General features: G+C 40.2%; 2 protein-coding genes across 4 annotated transcripts in view; both read left to right on the top strand.

Annotated features, from left to right (window-relative positions):
- TMEM62 (transmembrane protein 62) overlaps positions 1–11,192 on the top strand; it is a 35,300-nt gene extending 24,108 nt beyond the window's left edge. For all 3 annotated transcript variants that reach the window (XM_045201502.3, XM_045201501.3, XM_024567707.4), the window contains 5 exons: positions 775–888; positions 2,980–3,064; positions 5,767–5,871; positions 7,930–8,048; positions 10,370–11,192. In XM_045201502.3, the coding sequence (XP_045057437.1) occupies positions 775–888; positions 2,980–3,064; positions 5,767–5,871; positions 7,930–8,048; positions 10,370–10,696 (750 nt within the window). In that variant the 3' untranslated portion in view covers positions 10,697–11,192. The remainder of the gene's footprint in view (positions 1–774; positions 889–2,979; positions 3,065–5,766; positions 5,872–7,929; positions 8,049–10,369) is intronic.
- A 139-nt stretch (positions 11,193–11,331) lies between these two features.
- Positions 11,332–21,018, top strand: CCNDBP1 (cyclin D1 binding protein 1). Its single transcript, XM_024568118.4, has 11 exons — positions 11,332–11,522; positions 11,702–11,761; positions 12,057–12,142; positions 13,297–13,378; positions 14,144–14,240; positions 14,415–14,488; positions 15,087–15,163; positions 15,501–15,769; positions 16,619–16,679; positions 20,250–20,296; positions 20,540–21,018. The coding sequence occupies exons 1-11, from the start codon at positions 11,420–11,422 to the stop codon at positions 20,652–20,654; spliced, it is 1,071 nt and encodes a 356-aa protein (XP_024423886.2). The 5' UTR covers positions 11,332–11,419; the 3' UTR covers positions 20,655–21,018.
- The last annotated feature ends 465 nt before the right edge of the window (positions 21,019–21,483 follow it).

Raw genomic sequence — 21,483 nt, forward strand, 5'->3', positions numbered from 1 at the left:
CCTAGATCCATTATTTCATTAGAGTCATAAAATGATGATGTTCAAATTGCTACTCCCTATTGCATGAGTATTCATTAGAAAAGTCCTATAAAAAAGCATTTGGCACCCAGATACAGAGTTCATATAGGAAAGGCAGGACAAATTCTTAATTCTTCCTCAACCCTCCCTTTTCTAAACCAATTTTCAAAATAATGAGTTGCTTCTCTAGCATCTGCCAAAAGTAACCAAATGAGTCTTCTGGTCTTAGTGTTATTATGAACTCAATGCTTAAAAAAATTGTTGTATGTTTCAATCCACTGTTCTTTTTTGATGCTCAAATTGTTCCATCTTTGGCTAGTGGGAGCCTCTCAAATTGGCCACTAAGTCCTTTGATACAATCCTAGTAATCTTTGTTAGTTTTCTTGCTTTCTGGTATGACAAGATATTCCAAGCTCTTCTTGTGCATTTCTTATTCAAGAACTGGAATCAGCCAGTTTTCTAAAGAGCACTGGCTCCTTGTAGTGAAAAATAGTATTTTAAGACCACAGTTGGCACTAGTCCAGCTAACTCACTGCTGTTGGGTTTGTTATCTCTAGGCTTTTGCAGTGAACATAAGGAAATAATAGATTTTCCTTAACAGATAAAATACATTGTGAGTACATGGTGAAATTTCCGATTTAAATCTAGAATCATAAGGTTTTAATTTAAGTTTTATGTAAAATGCTTATAAAGAATCAAAAGTAAGTGGAAAGAAAAGTAGCATGAGAGTTCCTTCTCTGCTCTGCTTCTAACTAGGATTCTGCTGGAAGAAGTAAGAGTGTTCACCACATATTTTCTCTTCAAGAGGATAATCAGCTCAGATTTGACCTTCTGGCATCATTTGTTCTTCTTACTGACCACTGCACGGTGGTGAGTAAATTCGCTCCGAGGTTATGTGTGTTCTTACTGGATTTGGTAGGTCCAGAGTCGTAAACAATCATGTGGTGAGAAAGCTGAACCTTATAAAATGAAAAGTTTAGTTATTCATCTAGAAGAATAAAATGCTTTTAAAAGCATTAAAAGCAATTAAAAGAAACAAAGGCATGGACAAGTAATACCTGGTTTAGCATCTGGCTGTAACCAATGCTATAAAACCAGGATAACTTAGGGAATTATAGGAACTGTGCTAAGTGGGATTATGGATCGTTTAAAAATATTTATTCCTATATAAATAATACATACTAAATGTAGAAAACCTGGAAATTTTAGAAAGAAAGTTAAACCATTCCCATGTTATTCTTTTACCACACTGCCCATTATAACCATTGTATCTGCCACTATGATACTCTGTTTTTAGCTCACATTTATATATTAGTTTTTAATATAAAATGGTAAATATACTTTTAATTTTCTTTTGCTGTCTGATTTTTTTCCCATGGAGGAATTTGTTTTGACTATTGTCATATATCAATTTTTATTATTTAATAACGTGGTGTTTATCGACTGCATTGTATTGCCATAGATACATCTTAAACACTTCCCTATTGTTTGGTGTTTGTTTCCAGTTTTTCATCCTCCTGTAAAAATACGGCTTGTAACTAAGTTTTTGCATGTAGTAGTTTTGGGGATTCCTGGAAGTGAATTGCTAGGTGAAAAAGTAGACCCATTATTCTATACATAAAATATACAAAAGATACATACTACAATGTTAAGAAGAAAATGTAAACCTTCTTTAATTTCACCTCCCAGTGATAGCTTTAGTGCGTATCCTCCCAGATTTAAAATATGAATTGATTATTATTTATTAATTCACTAATTTTAATCCTCACCTGAGGACATGCCCACCTACTTTCAGAGAGAAGGGAAGGGAGGGAGAGAAACAGCTATTGGTTGCCTCTCCTATGCACCAGACCAGGGACTGCACTCACAACCTCGGCATATGCCCTGACCAGGAATCGAACCTTCGACCTTTTGGTTTATGGGACAATGCTTAACCAACTGAGCCACACTGACCAGGGCAAATTGATTATTATTTTAATTTGCTTTTATTATTTGTGTGATTGAGTTCTTAAAAATATGACTAATGGCTATTTGTGTCTCATTTTTAGAAGTCTGTTATGTCATTTATTTTGGGAGAGGAGGATTTTTAATAAGCCTGATTTTTAGATTAGGCTTTGGAAACTTTGATGTTCTTATGAATTACCTGGGAATATTCGTAAAGCCATGTTCTAATTCAGGAGGGCTGAGATAGGGCCTGAGATTCTGCATTCCTAACAAGCTCAAGGTGATTCCAATGATAATTTGGGGACCATACTTTGAGAAACAAGGGCCTAGATTACATGTCACTTTATTGTGCATTAGTCTCCAAGTGAATGATTTCTTGATGTAGAAAGCAAAAAGAAAATGCAGTCTCTGTTCCCTGAGCTGCAGTATACTGTGTGCTGTGTACTGTTTTTCTTCACTCTTATGCAACTTTAAATAAGACAACACAGATTATGCTTCTCTTAGAACAAGGAAAGTGGACTATTTTAATTTGATCATTTTATATAACTGTATAAAATTACTTAGTTTCACCCTGGCTGGTGTGGCTCAGAGGATGGATTGCTGGCCTGTGAACCAAAGGGTCGCTGGTTCGATTCCCTGTCAGGACATGAGCCTGGGTTGCAGGCCAGGTCCCCAGTGGGGGATGCTCGAGAGGCAGCCATACACTGATGTTTCTCTTCCTCTCTTTCTCCCTCTCTTCCCCTCTCTATAAAAATAAATAAATAAAATCTTTAAAAAATTACTTAGTTTCAACATTGGTCTAAGTATCCAAATTCTGAAGGAGTAATGCTGAAGCAACTTACAATTTTCTTTTTTGGGGGGATTAGACGTTTGATTTCTTTGACCATGTATTTTTCTTACATAGTCATTTCTGCTAATGTCAGTTCCATTTTTGTTAATGAGAATATTTTAAAAACCTTTAAAAAACTAAAGCTGTATCCATGTATCTAGTTCACATTAACATCTATTGCTCTGCAGGCCCGTGTCCTTTTCGTGATGATTGTGCTGATCCAGCTCTCCATCCTCATTATTTTTAGGCATCGAGGATATAGAGAGCTTAAAGGTTAGTCACGGTTCCTTTTATTCTTAGAAGACTTTATTTTAAAGTATCACATAATGTCCTCACTATTACCAAGAGATAAATATGAATATAAATGATCTTTGCCTGAGCTCTGCAAGGTGTATCCTCAAACTATCATAAGTCTTCCACAGTACCCTCTCTTAAAAACAAAACAAAACAAAACTCTCAATCATTTGCTGCTTCATGACACTCAACCAAAATGGGGAAAAGATCACAATGTAGTTAAAATGACCAAACATCTCTGATGGATATTAAAGATCTTCCACAATCTGGTCTAATCTAACTAGCCACCTTTTCAACCAGTTTCCTGTGTTTCGGCCCAGGTAGTTTTCACTGTTCAGACCATGGTCATTTCCATGTCTGTGCTTTTGCCCAGGCTACCATCTCTAATTTATTTTTCTTAACTTATCTAAATCTTAGCCTCCTTTACGGCGCACCTCAAACCCACTTTTTCCATACATTTTCTCCAACCATTCCAGGTCATAATTAGCACTTTCTTCTCTGAGTCCCTATAGTCCTTCCTTCCTGATGATTAATTGATACGTAATTAGCCAATCACTTGACTCTACATAGACACTTCAAATGTATATACATTTTCTCCTCAGCCAAACTGCAAGCTCCTCCTTATAGGATCTTTTGTCTTCTATTTGTTTGTTTGCCACAGCTCCCAGCACTGACTGTGTGCATAATATACAGTAAGTAGTCGTCGGATTAAATTTTCCTATCCCTTCTTGGTACGCATCCTACTGAATGCTTTCCTGCTTGTGTATATATATATATATATATATTTTTTTTAAACTTATATGGAAAAGTTCAAGAAACATTATTGCACACATAATTTTCCTGCATCTAATGTAAATAAATAAGTGTTTGAGGGAGGGCCACAGCCTCATTATGTGAGGATACCGATATCTTTGTTTATTCTGAACTTATTTAAAATTTACAACATATTTTTACCTGCATTATCTTACTTAGGCCTTATGACAATCCTGTGAGGTAGGTATCATTGTTCCCGTTTTCAGCAGTAGAAAACTAAGGACTGGGGAGGGTATATAGGTCGTCCAAAGTCTCATAGCTAGGAAGAGACAGAGGAGAGACTGAAAACCCAAGTCTTCCAACCCCAGGTCAGTTATTTTCTTTAAACAGCACTTCTCAACTTTGACTACAACTTGGAATCCCATGGGGAGCTTAAAGGCTCAGTGTCTACATAGCACCAATTACATCAGAATTGCTACAGGGATAGGACCTTAAGCCTCAGTAGGTTCCAAAGTGCAGTGAAGGCTGAGAAGCATGGCTCTATATGAAGCAACATTTCTGTGTCAGGCTCCTTAAACTCACCTGGGTTGCTGCCTAAGCTCCTCCTCTCCCCTGGCCAATTAAATCAGAACCTCTGGAGGGTGAGACCCGGGCATGAGTGTTTTCTAAAAGTTCCCCCAGGTTACTCTAATGTACAGCCAAAGGAGCAATACGTTGCTTAAAGTTTAAAGCATAGCTGCCTCTAAGGCTAAAGAATTATTTATTTATAATAAATAATCATTATTATAGGTGGATATGTAGGTTTGTACTTTGGGAAGTACCAAACTAGAATAAGAAAGAAGCTGAGGGAAGAATGAGTAGCAAGCAGGTAATGCACAGAGTGGGACAAGTCATGCCATCATCAGGCTTTGTACGAAAATAACTGTCAGCAAGTTGAGCAATGCTATATTCTGTTCTGTGAAGAAAGACATACTAGTTAACTTACATCAGGTTATCATTGGGACCAGTTCTTTAAATAGTTTTCACCTCTAGCATTGCTCAGTATGCACTAAGCTTCCTGTCAATGTCTTCTGCTGACTGTTTATGATCAGCCACCTACCTGAATGAAATGGCTGGTGGGGGTTGAGGATCTGTGGCCACAGAATGGAGCTCCTCTGTGTGAAAACCTTACACTTGGGCTTTTTGGATCCCTTTCAGTGGTAGTAAGAGGTAGCTGGGAGGTAAGAGTTGTATCACATGGGAAAGGACTGTTTGAACAGATACTCATACTTAAGATTAGAATGAAGAAATTTTGATATGCCTTTGTATATTTTGATATACCTTTGGGAAGTTTGGACATTTTTATACTAAATCCCTTAGAAAACAAAGACTTGATCATCCTTTGAGTAGAGCATTGTATTTCAAACATACATAAAGATAAAATAGTGTGGTCCTCTGGCAGGTATTTCTCTTAATGTTTTCAGTCATTTAAAAAAGTAGCCCTGGCCGGTGTAGCTCAGTGGATTGAGCTTGGGCTGCAAACCAAAGGGTCACTGGTTTGATTCCCACTCAGGGCACATGCCTGGGTCGTGGGCCAGGTCCCCAGTAGGGGCCATGTGAGAGGCGACCACACATTGATATTTCTCTCCCTCTCTTTCTCCCTCCCTTCCCCTCTCTCTAAAAATAAAAATAAAATCTTTATAAAAAAGTACTTGTGTGCAAGTGTGTGTGTGTGCTCCTCGACTGCACCATTGCTTTGAATTTCCTGCCCTTTGCAATTCCAAGTGAATTGGTTCGTCAAGATTCCTGCCAACTTATGAATTTAAAGTTGTGTTATGTGTATAGTTGCTATGTAACAACAGATTTGCTGGGTATATAGGATAGCCCATGTTATAAAGAAATTGAACTTTGCATGTGTTCATTGGATTTTTCAAATTTATTCTCTTTAGGACCTCCAGGATTTTTAAATTTGACCTCATTTTCCCTTCATGTCTTGAGCAAAATAAACATCTTCTACTATTCTGTGTTGTTGCTGACTCTATATACAGTGCTGGGTAAGTCAATTAAGAAACCTGAGATTGTAGAGAAATTTGCCAAGGAATATATTGAGAATTTTGACAATAGAGTCATTTAGGCTTCTGAGAATGTAACGAATGGCACATGATTCCTGGTATATGGTCTTGGGAAATAAAGTTGTTTCTTAATGTGTTTAAAGGACATTTAGGCCCTGGTCAGGTGGCTCAGTTGGAGAGTCAGCTCGTACATCAAAAGGTTGTGGGTTTGATCCCCAGTCAGGGCATGTATGGGAGCAGTCACTTGATGTTTCTCTCACATTGATGTGTGTGTGTCTCTCTCTTTCTATCTCTCTCTCTCTCTCTCCCTCTCTCCCTCTCCCTGTCTCTGTTGCTCTCTCCCTCTCTCCTTCCCTTGCTCTCTCTCTAAAATTACTGAACATTTTTTTTAAAAAGGACATTTAATTTACTTAACAGTGCTGAGAAGACCACTGCAGAATTTGTGTAGAAACCTAACAGAAGACAGATCAGCTTAACTGCCATCTCCTCAAAGCAGCCTTCTCTGACTACCTTAAGTTTTATCCTTTATTTCATCTTGCTTTTCATGTCCTTTGTTCCTTTGTCAGAATTTATGGTTATCTTCTGTGTTCATCATCTCTCCCCTCGCTAGAATATCCATGGATGTCTTATCTCTCTTGTTCACCTCTATGCCCAGCACTAAGCACAATGCCTAGTATGTAGTTCAGTGAATAACTTATTAATGTGTGGCTCCTAAAAACTCAACTCAAGAAAGAGAGAAGCTGGGATGAGCAGTAAGTTCAGGCATATCTGAATTCTTCTGTTCTAGTAACTTATACTCAATACTTACAAAGTCACTTAGCCACTTACAGAAGCAGAAAGCACTGTAGGTCCATTTTTAAAGCTTTTTACTAATATACATTAGTGATTAAAAGTTAATTAGGCTATTTGTTACTTGGTCTTTGTTTTATACTTTTTCTCCACCTTTGGACTTTTCTTTGCTCATTACCAACTCCCATCAGACAACACAAAGTATTGAAATAAAAAATATGACACTTTACCACACTACATAACAAGCTCCCCTTTGGAAGTCAGTTTTCTTGCCAGCAGACAGGTTGAAGCTGTTCTGGACACTTGTCTTACACTAGCAGGAGAAGCGAGTGATTTGGTTCCTGGCTATAAAAGAAAACCTTAAGACGACAGAAGTTGCTTCATTTTCAAAAGTTGAAACTTGAAGGGAAAACAGTTTTTTAGACTTATGTATCTAATGGAGTTTATATAATATATAAGGTATATCTGAGAAAATTACCTATGACTTTTTAAAGCTGAACTCTGTTCTTACCAGCGAATGAAGGTATTTGCATTTTGAGAAAGGAAGTCTGACTGTCCCTTAATCACTCTTGACAATCTAGTGGTTCCAGACACCTGCATACTGAGAAGGGGCAGTAAATAATAGTAGGGAGGAAAGAAAAGTCATTATTGGCATCATAGGTGAAAAACTAAAATAAAGAAGCAAGTTAAATTGTGTACATGTTCACCCTGGTATGCAGTTGATGTGCAAAGCAATGACTATGGATCAATAGGAGAAGGTTAAAACACATTCATTAATATTAATAATAAAGAGAAGAAGTGCATTTTAGAGAGATTAAAGTGGTTGAAGTTTTATAGCTTAAAGGAGTAAACCTCAGTTATTTGGAAAATTAACTTCTGAAGAATACCTCTTTGCTGCTTAAAGGAAATGTTAAAACATTAGATTGAGGTTATTATTGCAACCAAATCTCCTAAGATTTTTGAATGTACTCCTGTGTGTTCCTGCAATCTATAAGCTACATGTCTATTCCAAGTATAGCATGTACTCAGATGATTTTGTAATCCAGAGAAATATGGAGCAAAGGAGCAAATGATTGGTTAGCTAGGACTCGGGTGCAACGTTAGAGATCAGCAGAGAAGAAAAGCTATGCGAATAAAATGCTTGTAGATGACTAGTCTCATATTCTTTTTGTTATTCTTGTAAATGCACCTTGTGATGTATGTAATTAGAGTCACAATTACTGAATCATCCCCTTTCCACTTCCTCTTCAGGACCATGGTTCTTTGGTGAAATTACTGAAGGCAAAATGGGTTGCTGCTTTTCCTTTGGGATCTTTGTTGATGGGCATTTCCTACAAGGCAGTGTAACTTTTATCGTTGGACTTCTCCAGGTAAGAAGTCAGAAATGCAATTTAAGAACACCTTGGCTTTGTTGGATTAATTGTGTAACACTTAGGAATTAAATCTAAAATCTGAAATTAAACACCATAGATCACGTTTCCTAATTTACTGGCAGGTAGTCTTTAATAACTGGTGTTTTGTTTGCCTTTTGAGTACTTCCTAAGCTCCTTATTCCACCATTCTCTTATAAATATCTAAAATAAATGTTTGGCAGGCAGGGTTTATAAGAGGCAAAAGAGGCCTTGGTGTTTGTTGTTTGTCTCATGGTATTTTTCATTGACAAAAAAATAAAATAAAATAAAGGACTTACGGTAGAGTAAATGACAGACTTCTGAGTAAACCAAAATTGATTATGATAATGAAGCAGGAAATTATTTCAGGAGAAGGAAAGGAAGAATGGACACACAAGAAAAGTGGGTCATTATCCAGTGGATGCTGCACTGGGCAAAACCAGACCTGGGCTATCTGTTGGTAGTATACTTGTTTGGGAAACACTAATACATTTGGTTTACATTTTGACTGAGATACCTTTAAAACAAACAAACAAACACACATATAAAACTCTGACCCATAGCAAATTTCTATCAATAGGTATTTACTAAACAGTTTATTTTACTCACTTAATGGGACTAATGGACTAAAATCTGGAGGTGATGACCTGAAGTTTTGGAATAGATCCAAAAACATTGTTAAAAATGAGGTCAGAGCCTCATACCAGGGTAATAAAATGTGTGACTAGCAGGATTAGAGATAAACAGGGAAGACCTCTGCAAATACTGACCATAGGCCAGAACATTCTCTGTAAAGCAGCATTTCATATGTGTGTAGGTCTTGGTCCATTTCAGTTTTATCATGTAAATGGAGGTTTTCTCTCAGGAGCACTCTTATACCAGGTAAACCTGATCCTTCCAAAGGGTGGGTATATATTCATATTTGAATAAATGGCACACTAGTAATGGATCTTACCTATCATCTAGGCTCATGACTCCCAAATCTACATCTCTGAACTAGACCTCTTCTCTGCACTTCAGGTGCCTGTATAGCCAATTGCCATTTCATGTCTTCCTTAGGCATCTACCAAGCATCTCCATAGTACATAGGACCTTTAATTTCTACCCCCAAGTTTGTTCCTCTCTAGTTCGTTCAATTTTAATAAATGGCTCCACAATTCACCCAGTTTCTTTAGGATGCATCCTCAAGTCTTCCCCTTCCCTCATACTCTGCCTAGTTCATTAGCAAGTAATACCTTGTTTGCTCTACCTCCAATCTACATCTTGAATCCACCACTTCTTTCCATCTCATTACCACCACCCTAGTCTAAGTCAGAATTATTTCTTGCCTGGGCTGCTGCAAGCACCCTCTAACTGGTCCTCTCTCTACTGCATTTGCCTCCTTACTGTCAGTTTGCCACTGAGTATCCACTGTGGTACTTTTAAAACCTTAATCAACCTACTCACTTCTCAGCTTCAAACCCTTTTAAGCAGAGCAGTGACATGATCTGGGTCCTGCTGACTGCCCCAGTTTCCACCTGGCTCATCATGTTCTAGGCCATTGGCCTTAGTAGGCCAAGACCTCACCCACCTCTGGGCTTTTCATTTGATTCTTCTGCCTGGAATGTACTTCCTCCCACTGACTCATTCTTGTGCTTTAGGCCTAAGAGAGTTTATCTGCCAGTTACCCTCGTGACCCAGTTATTTCCTTTATTGAATGTTTCAAAATCTGTAATTATCTCTCTTTTTCGGTCTCTTCCTGTTATAATACAAGCTCTGTGATGCATCTTTTCTGACTTGTTCGCCAGCGTGTCCTAAGCCTAGAGCATAGCAGTGTCTACCGCATAATGGGTGATGAATGGATGAATAATACAGTAGCTAAACTGGATTATAAGTTAAATCTTCTAATTTTTATATTCTAGGAATCATCATGCTACTTCAAATAAAAACAGAGATAAGAAAAAAATATTGATACCCAAGTTCCTCTTCCCCTGCCACTAATCCAAAATCGTGTGTGCACATACAGATTCATACATATTCAGTTCATTTCCACCTTAAACATTATTGAGGGCTTCAACATAAGTGAAATGATACCTGCCTTTAAAATGAATAAAAGGATACAGGTCAAAATATACAACTAATATAAGTCAACTTTTGTGTTAGAAGTAAGTGTGATTGAAACATAAAGAATCAGAGGGTTAACCCCCAAGAAAGAAAGCAACATATTCTTAGGAGCTGCCTAATGTGTTAGTGAGACCTGGTCCTGACCCCTCTGAGGGCTTGCTAGTAAGCTAATGGTTCTGTTCTGCTCCTCTTTCCAGCTGGCGTTTTTTAACATCCCCTTGATGGCTTACCTGTGTTGGAGCTTGGTGCAGCGGTGCTTTGGTCACAACTTCAAGTCTCATCTCCATCAAGGAAAATATTTGAAAATTATACCTGTTCACCTCCTTATGTTACTACTGTACATCTGGCAGATTTGTTCCTGCTACTTTCTTCATATGACATATGGCACTCTGGCCTTTTTTTTCTCCCCTTTGCGGACATGGTTGACACTGTTGACACCCGTTCTTATTTATCATGTGTGGACACTGAACTCCAAGGAGCTTGGAACCTTTACAACGCAGTTAAAAAGCCACCTGAGCTCCTGAAGGCCATGCCTCACCATCCACCTCGGTAGCCCAGGCCTCTGTTCCAGCAGCAGGTTAAAGGCCAGTATTGGTGGCAGGCTTCAGAAGCTGCTGCTGCTTGGCTGCCTGGGAGTTGCAGGGGGGATTACCCACTACTGATTCCTGCAGAATGGACTGCAGAAAAGTCTCACAATAATGCCATGATTCCTTCCTTCCTCAAGAAGGCAAAGGGTTGATTTACTTTTGTGAAGAGAAAGTCCTATATCTAGACCCACAGGACAGGGACTGGGCATGTATGGGCGTATCTGACGCCCAGTGTGATTTCAGGACTACCTCAAGTAAAGTACCTAGCACAGTGTCTGGAACTCAGCAGAAAAGGGTGCCACCTAGAGGCCTCAAACCAGTGTGAACTGGCCTTGCGCTCTTATCTCTCAGTCCCCTTTTCCCGCAGGGTTAGGGGCTCGACTTCCTTAGTCCTGTTTTCAACCAATCAAATGAATGAATGATGAATAAGAAACCACTCCGATTGGGCCTGAAGTTTGGAGCTGGGCCTCAAGCCTGGGAAGGAGGGTGCGGGAGGGGAGGTGGCCAGGCTGGAGGAGGCGTGGCTGGGGCTGGATGGGGCGGGTTGTTGCCGGAAAAGAACCCGGGCCTGCGACACCCGGAAGTAGAGTGGCTGCTGCAGTGCGGCACTGGCAACTGCTGTGGCGGCTTTTGTCTGTGGGCCTCAGACCATCCACTGAGATGGCTAGCGCAGCTGCACCTGCAGGCCCCACCCTGGCTCCACCTTTGGAGCAGCTCCGGCACTTAGCAGGGGAGCTGCGGTTGCTCCTGCCCAGAGTGCGGGGTGAGATGACGCTGTTGGGACGGGCCACTGCTGGGGCGGACTTTGGGTCAGGAGGAAGCCAAACTCTGGTGGGGGTGGGGACGGGGACCCGGGCAGGGGAGTTGGGGGCCGGAGGGGGCCCCCGCTTACCTCTGCTCTTCCTTCTGCCACCGCCTGGTGCACGCGCCGCACGCACCCAGTCGGTGAAGCCCAGGAGACCACCAAGGAGTTCAATCCGGAGACGTTTTGGATAAGACTCAGTGAGTGCCTCTCCTGTTGGGTACTCCCAGCTCTCTTCTTCCAGCGACCCGACCCCTTTCCCTCTCGCCTTCCCCCTCTGCATCCTCCCAGCGGGGGTACCTCACCATACCCACCCTTGGCATCTCAGAGGTTGAAATAAAAACACTGATTTTTGGAGGTGTTTTTGAGATGTCTCAGTTGGTAAGAGAAGGGAGGGAAGGCACTATCTTTCAAGTCTGTGCAGCAGCTGCAGGCTTATCCTTTTGGCACTAACATTGGCTCCTGCCTCCTCCCCTGTCACCTCCTACCCCCCAGATGAGGCAGCTGTGAAAGTGTCAAGGGAAGCCACGATTCTGACCGAAGTCTTCTCTCGACTTCCACTGCCACTGCCGTCCCCACAGGTGCGCTTTAATTTCCTGGAATCCTTGTGTTGCCTCATTATTCCTTACGAATCCTCTCGTTTTCTTTCCACCGTTTACACTCAAGCCCGGGGATTTATTCTTCTCATCTGTCAAATAAGACTGCTGTTCTCATCTCACAGGATTGTTGGAAAGACCGCACTGCCAAGTGCAGTACCCGGCATGGAATAGGCTGGTCTTGTAAATAGTATTGGTTCGACTTAAAGTTCATTATGGTTATTTCCTTTCTGATAATTCTTTTAAAGCACTTGTTATTTGTTTTCATATATATCACCCCATCTGACAGATGAATAAGGTAAATAAGCAGTGGAATTAGAATTTAAATTAGGAGCTGATGTCAGCTACACCTTTTATTTATACTATATAATATCCCTTTTATATTGAATTTTTATATTTAATCATAATATGTATACAATACACAATTCAAAAGATATAAACTTTAAGTGTACTACAAAGTTTATATCTATGTAAAGTAGATATTCTGTAGAGTACATTTTACATAGCACTGGCTTAGAATTTAGCAGCAAAGTGAGGATAAGGAAAATAAGAGAAAGCCAGTGACTGCTTAGAGGGAAAATAGTCAACACTGAGCATTGTAGAGTTCATTATTACCTGTAGGTGTGTTGCCATCCTGCTAGAGAAACAGAGACTGCCCCCTGGTTAACGCAGTAAGAGGACTGGCAAACATTTTCTCTACAGGATCGGAGAGTAAATACTTAGGCTTTGCAGGCCACTTCTGCCCTTGCGGTGTGCGGTGCGCACACAACCGTAGATGATATGTAAACAGAAGGGTGCGGCTGGGTCCCGGTAACACTATTTTAAAAAACTATGAGCCTGTGGCCCATAGTTTGTCAACTCCCCACCTAAGATAGAGTGAATATTTCACTGCAGAAATTGAGAACAAGTTTTTCCTGCTGTTTCTTAATGTCTTACTGAATTATCAGCCCAGTACCTGGTGTCCAGCTAACTCCTGTCTGGTATGTGATGAGAATAGCACAAGGTCTAACTTGTAATAGGACTTCAGAAAGTGTTTGTGATACTGTACAGATGTCTGCTCTCTTCCACAGTAGAAGGTAGGCCACACCGATCTAATCCATTTCCTCTTTTCATTCTGAAATTGGTCCGCCTCCTCACAGGAAACCCAGAGGGTCTGCGAACAAGCCCGTGCTGCTGTCAGGGCTGTTGTTGCAGTATACTACTCACTCCCCAAGGACCGGGGTAAGCTGCTGTGCACACAGGAGCATTCAGTTTATAGGGCAGATCTTTGCAAATATGACAGCTTATGTCCTGAGCCTTTAATTTTTCCTTAGTTTGACCATGTGTTATAAGTTTCTCATAAAATGCAAAGATAACTTCATAATGTAAGTAACCTCTAAAAATAAGCCTTTAGATATGGATGCTGTGTGGCCATCTCTCCTGCCTTGCCTGGCTCTAGGGTTTTTAATTCTCACTGGCTCCTTTCTCTCTAACCCACTATACCACCATAGACGCACTAGGCCTCAGCCCCACAGCCGGGCCCAGGCCATCCCCAGACTCCACCCGTATTATACCACACCCTGCTTCTGAGTTCCCTTCTACATTAAGTGGTCTCCTGCTTTGCCTGTAGATCCATGCCTTGATTATAACCATACCAAAATTATAAATAAATACATGTCTCATGGATCTTCGGGTTATTCAAAGATGGCTTAAATGTCAAGTGTTTTTATGCACAAGTATCAAGGGACCACTGCCCTTAATGAATGAATACATTATGTCATGGAAAGGTTTTGTTCTAGGTCTCTTATGGAGAACAGCACTCAGGAACGGTAGGAAGGGCAAGAAAACTATGGGAATGTAAGTCAGACAAGAGTTCTGTGTGGGCACTCCAGTTAAAGCATGTGGGTGCACATTACCTTAAGTTCTGTAGTGCATCCTCTCTCAGGAAAGCAAATAGTGGCTTCTGAAAAGAAGACCAGGCTGCTGAGTCTTTGGGTTTGGCTACAGGAATTACCCTGAGAAAGCTGGTTCGGAGCAGCACTTTGGACATCGTGGATGGCATGGCTCAGCTTGTGGAAGTGCTTTCCATCACCCCGGCCCAGAGGTAGTGATGCCACAGTTGGGTTATCAGCTAATGGGGTTCCTTATTTCAGGGAGGGGAAGAACTCATTTCAACAGCAAAGTTACTGATAATGGAGAATACTGACCAGGAGGAAGGAGCTCTTTATGCAACAGGAAACTGGCTTATTGATATATCCTTATTGATTCCTTTCCTCAGCCCTGAGAACAATGATCTTATTTCCTGCAACAATGTTTGGCTTGTGTGCCAGCAGGTGCCTCAGATACCAAGAGGTGGGTAAGAGGGGAAGTGGGCCATTGACTCTACTGGCCAAAGCAGCCAGACCTCTCATACCAGCTTACAGTTTTGTATCATGTATGTATTTTAACTTATATAAAGATTTTAGCAGAATATATGTAGTTTATTGTCAACATCAAAAGGTAGGTATTAATACTTTCTGCCAGGCTTTTTACTTCTCATATTTCTAAATTCAAACTCCCCTCTTGTTGTCTCTTGCTGTCTCCCCTCTTGCTGTCACTGTCTCTTGTTCAACAAATGTGGTTTGTTCTCCTGCTCCTGCCCTAGGATCAGTCTTATGGGCCACACAGAAGCAGTTGTGAGGTAGAGCCAGCAGGCCAATAGCTGTGGTCATCCAAGAGAACCATGAAGAAAAACACTTGTGACCATTTTGCTTTTTGTGAATGACAGAAAGCTTTTTAGCCCCCTGTCTGTTAGTACCCAGAGGATGTGTGAGAATTTTACATTAAACTGCTGGTCTTGTTGACCGTCTTTGGCACTCCCTTCAAATGGGAACACTGTTGTTGCCCTTCGCAGACTTAAGAGAATTGTTGGGGTTCTTTAATTGTAGTGCTTCTGATTTTTCATTTACAGACAACAAAGCTGCAGCCCTTTTAATGCTGACAAAAAGCGTGGATTTAGTGAAGGATGCGCATGAGGAAATGGAGCGGGTGAGACTTCCATCTTTGCTGGTCAGTGGAAGGCAACTCTGACTAGTAGATGAGAAATGGTTGGGAGGAGAGGAGATGTCCTGAGCATTGGCCACATAAGTTCCACCCTCACTCCTGCCCTCCATCTCCCACCTCCACCCCATGCCGGTGTGTGATTTAGTGCCACTCCCCTCTGGCCCATTGCTGGAGTAGGAGAGCGAGACGGTATGTGCAGTGATCCGACTTTGCCACCATGAGTGAAGTAGCTGGCAGAGGTTTGGGGACAACTCAGACATGATGCTGAAAGTACAATAGTCTTTACTTTTGGGGCATTCACATAAATCATGGTATGTCTTAGGCTGTGGAAGAATGTGACCCTTACTGTGGCCTCTCGAATGACGTTGAGGAGGACAACTCTGAACAGGATAATGTTTTGGGGTATCCAAACAATCAGGACTCCTACTGGTCAGAGGAAGATCAAGAGCTCATAATCCCATGCCTTGCCCTGGTGAGAGCGTCCAAAGCCTGCCTGAAGAAAATCCGGGTCGCAGTGGCAGAGAATGGGAAGAAGGACCAGGTGGCCCAGCTGGACGACATTGTAGATATTTCTGATGAGATCAGCCCGAGGTCAGTGTGAACCCCACTTGAAATATCCGAGCAGCAACATTCTGATTTCAGCGTGTGCTGTCACCCCCAGGTTTCTTCCCCAGTTTTTTATTTTGAAAATCCTCAAACCTACAGAAAAGTTGAAAAGTATCGCAGCAAGCACCCACGCATCCTTCATCTAGATTCATTTATTGTTCGTATTATTTTCTGTGTTGGTTTATTTCTCTATAGATAGATGAGCCATTTTCTCCTTAAACCATTTGAGAGTAAGTTGCAGACATCAATGACATTTCAGCCCTAAATACTTTGTAATCTTGTTACATCCAAGAAATTTAACATTGAGCAAATTAATATTATCTAATATTCACATTTCCCCAGTTATGTCTAAAATGTCTCTTGTAGCTTTTTTTAAAAAGGATTTTATTTATTTATTTTTAGAGAGGGGGAAGGGAGGGAGAAGGAGAGGGAGAGAAACATGAATGTGAGAGAAACATCTATTGGTTTCTTCCTGTACGCACTCTAACAGGACCAAACCCACAACCTAGGTATGTACCCTGACCAGGAATTGAACCTGTGACCTTTTGGTGTATGGAAAGATGCTCCAACCAACTGAGCCCCTGGTCAGGGCTAGATCCTCACATTTGTAACTGAATTAATCATGTCTTTTCTTAGTGAAATAGAGTGTATAAATATGTATTTAGTAAATATCTGTTGAGTTGATTCTTTATTGGTTGTCCAATTTAGGAACTGATAGGCATATCTGTGACAGTCATTTTCTTACTAGTTGCATCCTTAGTTGTGTACTGGAAGCCACTTAAATGTGCTTTGTTTCTTTTTGTGTTAATGGTTGTTTTTGCTTTCTCTCCTTAGTGTGGATGATTTGGCTCTGAGTATATATCCACCAATGTGCCATCTGACTGTGAGAATCAATGTAAGTGCCTACATTGGCAGACCTAACTGGTAGAATTTTACCAATCACTAGTACTTCCTTTAAGCTGTAGGAAATATATTTGTTGCACTTAGCTGTAAGTACAACAGTAATATCATAGTTCTTACATGTGTTTGTGCTTGATAAATATTTGCTGAATTATAATAGCCATGAGCTCTGGTAGTACTTTCTTCTATAACCACTTGGGTAACCATTTAGACAAACCCAAAGACCTTAGATGATGCTGCTTTGAAAGAAAGTCTTAATAACTATAGTGTTTTTGGATCTTCTCACCCTGAAGTCACATGTTTCTAATTACTACTATAGGCAGAAATAAATGTTGCAGGAAAAACCTCTATTCTAATATAAGCACATTATATGATTTAACCATGGAGAGTCAAGTTCTTTATAAAAATCTGATTTCATTGTATTCTTTCAAGTCCTGGGTTCTGTGCTAGAGAGAGTTCTGTCATCTTATTTTTATCAGCTCAAGTTCTTATCTCTAATGTTATTGGGGAAAAAAGTAAAATTGCCAAATGGCTTATATTCTACAATCAGATGTATCAATCCTAATATTTAATAAATTAGGTAGTGGAAATTAGATTCATCAAATGTATCTTCACAATGTACAAACACTTTGAAGGAGTTTAGTATCCTTTGGGCATTAACTTTTAAAATTTGTATTCACTTTTAAAAAATTGACCTCCTAAGAAATAAACATCTTTAGCAATATGCCTTCTCAGTGACCCCAAAAATTTAAAATATGTATTAGACATTGGTGACATACATACATCCTCATATTGTCTTGTCATTGGTGTTCTTAAAATTCTGTACATTGATTTATAATAAATATATGTGTGTGTGCTTCCCCTCACTAATATATATATTATATATAATATAATAATGTATTATATATATATATTAGTGAGGGGGAAGGGAGGAAGAAAGAGGGAGAGAAACTCCGATGTGACGGAGAAGCATTGATCAGTTGCCTCTCTTATGCGCCCTGACCAGGAACCAAACCTGCAACCCAACCCAGGTATCTGCCCTGACCAGAAATTGAACTAGCAACCTTTTGCTTTGTGGGATGATGCTCAACCAACTGAGCCACACTGGTCAGGAGTACATAGATTTTTTTAAAAAGATTTTATTTATTCATCTTTAGAGAGAGGGGAAGGGAGTGAGAAAGAGGGAGAGAAACATCGAAGTGTGAGAGACACATCCATCGGTTACCTCTCACACACCCCCAAACAGGGACCTGGCCTGTAACCCAGGCATGTGACCTGATCAGGAACTGAACTGGCGACCCTTTGCTTCGCAGGCTGGCACTCAATCCACTGAGCCACACCAGCCAGGACTACACAGATTTTTAAAAATAGAAACATTAGTTGTTTCTACTATATACTCTGAACTACCAGAAGTTCAGATAAATTCAGGTTATATTCTTCCTTTTTCCTCTTTTCTAAATTAAAAATATTTTAAATTAAAAAAAACTTTGAAAAGTATTATAGCAACAATATTAATAAGATTTTGCTGGACTTCTGGTCAAGATAGAGGCATAGGTAAGCACGCTTCACCTCTGTATGGAAGTCCAACAACCAAAGATTTAAAAAAGCCACATTCATCCAGATGGGTAGGAGGAGCGGAGACATAGAGAAGGGTGGAGAGGCAAGAAGATGCGGTGTGGGTGGAGAGGTGGTGATGGATGGGTGGCCCCTCATTCATGTGTGGAGGATAAAAATCAGGAGGGATGCCTTGGGAGCAGGCAATCCCAGTCCCAGGCTAGACCACACAGCCCAGGGTTCTAGCACTGGAAAGATACATCCTCATAATTGTTAGCTGTAAAAACCAGTGGGGGTTGGGGTGGCAGAAGAAATACCAGATTTTCAGGAGACTCTGCATAAAGGGCCTGCATGGTCTTAGAACATACACAAACCCACCCACTCTGGAATTCAGCACCAGGGCAACAACTGGAAGGATACTAGTGATACATGTGGAGTGAGTGCAGTGACTGGAAGTGGGGCAAGTGCTGGGCAAACCTCCAGAAGCCAGTCAGCAGCACTGTCTCCTCTCCAAACCTTCCCCCCACATAGAGCCACCAAGTGGTGAAGTGGGTTGCCCCACCTGGTGAATACCTAGGGTTCTGCCCACATAATTTAAAGGTGCCTTTTCTACAACATGCCATGTTACTAAGACGGAGTCAAAGCAGCTCTACCTAGTACACAGAAACAAACACAGGGAGGCTGCCAAATCGAGGAGACAAAGAAATATGGCCCAAATGAAAGAACAGAACAAAACCACAGAAAAAGAATTAAATGAAACGGAGATAACTAACCTATCATATGCAGAGTTCAAAACACTGGTGATCGGGATGCTCAAAGAACTCACTGAGTATGGCAACAATATAAAAGAAATGAAGGTTACATTAAGTAAAATAAAGAAAAATCTACAGGGAACCAACAGTGAAGGGGAGGAAGCTGGGATTCAAATAAATGAGTTGGAACATAAGGAAGAAATAAGCATTCAACCAGAACAGCAAGAAGAAACAAGAATTCAAAAAACAACGAGGATAGTATAGGAAAGCTCTGGGACATCTCCAAACATACTAATATCCAAATCATAGGGGTGCTTGAAGGAGAAGAGAAAGAGCAAGAAATGGAAAACTTATTTGAAAAAATAATGAAAGAAAACTTCCGTAATTTGGCAAAGGAAATAGACATACAAGTCCAGGAAGCACAGAGTCCCAAACAAGTTGGACTCAGAGAGGACCACACCAAGACATATCATAATTAAAATGCTAAAGGTTAAAGATAAAGAGAGAATCTTAAAAGCAGCAAGAGAAAAGCAGAGAGTTACCTACAAAGGAGTTCCCGTGAGACCATCAGCTGATTTCTCAAAACAAAACAAAACTTTACAGGCAAGAAGGGACTGGCAAGAAGTATTTAAAATGATGAAAGCAGGGACCTATAGCCTAGATTACTCTCTCCAGCAAAGCTATCATTTAGAGTGGAAGGGCAGATAAAGTGCTTCCCAGACAAAGTAAAGTTAAAGGAGTTCATCTTCATGAAGCCATTAGTACATGAAATATTAAAGGGACTTACTTTAAAAAAAAGAAGATCAAAACTGTGAACATTAAAATGGCAACAAATTCACAACAATCAACAATTGAATCTAAAAAAAGCTCAGCAAATAACTAGAACAGGAACAGAATCATACATATGGAGAACATTTGGAGGGTTACCAGCCAGGAGGGGGAAGAATGGAGGGGAAAGATGCAGGGAATAAGAAGCATAATTGTTAGGTACAAAATAGACGGGGAGGTTAAGAATAGTTTAGTAAATGGTGAAGCCAAAGAACTTATATGCACCACCCACAGGCATGAACTATGGTGGGGGATTATTGCTGGGAGTAAAGGGGATACTGGGTAGAGGGGAGCAAAGGGAGAAAAAATAGGACAACTGTAATAGCATAATCAATAAAATATACTTTAAAAGAGGTTTTGCTAAATAGAAAAGAATCCAAAATCAGGTGAGCCCTTACCATAAAAATAAAACTTTCCTGTTTCTTTTCTAGTCTGCAAAACTTGTTTCCATCATAAAGAAGGCACTTGAAATTACAAAGTGAGTATGAGGACTTCTCCCCAAACAGATTTATGAAAATAAACCTGTCCAGCCGTTCTTAGCTCCCAAACCCCCATTTCAAGGAATGGGTGTGGAGTTTTCTTTCAACTTCAGTTGTGGATCAGCTGGGTTTCTGCAAAGAAACTTGCCTTTCTCAAGTTTCCTGTGTGCTTCCTGTTGAGGATGGGTTTTCCCTTGATAGTGTAATAAATTTCTCTTCTGTGTGTTCCATTCCATTTACAGATCGAGTCATGTGACCCCACAGCCAGAAGACAGTTGGATCCCTTTACTCATTAATGCTGTTGACCACTGCATGAATAGAATCAAGGAACTGACCCAGAATGAACTGGAATTATGAGTTTCCAGGCTCTTTTGTCCTCTCTTCTCTCTGTTTCTTACTGTCAGAGCCAGGCTTTGATGTCTGCTTTTTAAATGGGGCTAGAATGCTTTCTGGTTTGAAAGAGAGTTTCTGTCTATACTTATCAGGAGACACTATTACCAAAGATTGTTGGTGAAGCCAGAGTGACAATTATTTATAAAATATATGAGTATGATCTATTTTTCTGTGCTAGAGACAAATATAATGACATGAGGTTGTGTTCCTGAATCACCTCCCAGAGATTCCTGGGGAAGCTGTCTTATTCCCTATTTGCAATAAAGTGTGTTGTTTCATTGTAAAGATGTTGACAGTCTTAATAAAATGCTAAGCTGCCAGTGGTTAACTGAGTGCCCTTCCAGAGTTTCTTTTTACCAGAAATTCAGGTTGAGACCCGAACATTGCTTTCCTTTGGATTTATAGGTCCAAAGATCTGATTCTGACCAGAAGTATACTTAGAACACTTGACTTTAATGTGAAGAAGATGACTCCAAGGCCCCCTTTAGTACTTGAGCATGTTATGTAACACCATTATTCTTGTTAAATCCTTCTGAATATTTTTTCAGGTCACTCCATGTCTCTAAAGTTATTTTCTGTAATTGAGCTCATTTATTAGGTTTATTTACTATAGTGAACCAGATTTGTTTAAATATACACATGTGTATTGTATCTGTTATATATTATATGTGTCCCCAGATAGAAATACAAAATTTTTATAAATCAAAAATTTTGTAATGTATAAGAGTTTGTATAACTTTAAGAGTCTCTTCAGTTAATCCTTTTGCAAAACCATCACCACTTAATTATATTT

This window comes from Desmodus rotundus, chromosome 7 (assembly GCF_022682495.2).
Source record: "Desmodus rotundus isolate HL8 chromosome 7, HLdesRot8A.1, whole genome shotgun sequence".
NCBI classification, from domain to species: domain Eukaryota; kingdom Metazoa; phylum Chordata; class Mammalia; order Chiroptera; family Phyllostomidae; genus Desmodus; species Desmodus rotundus.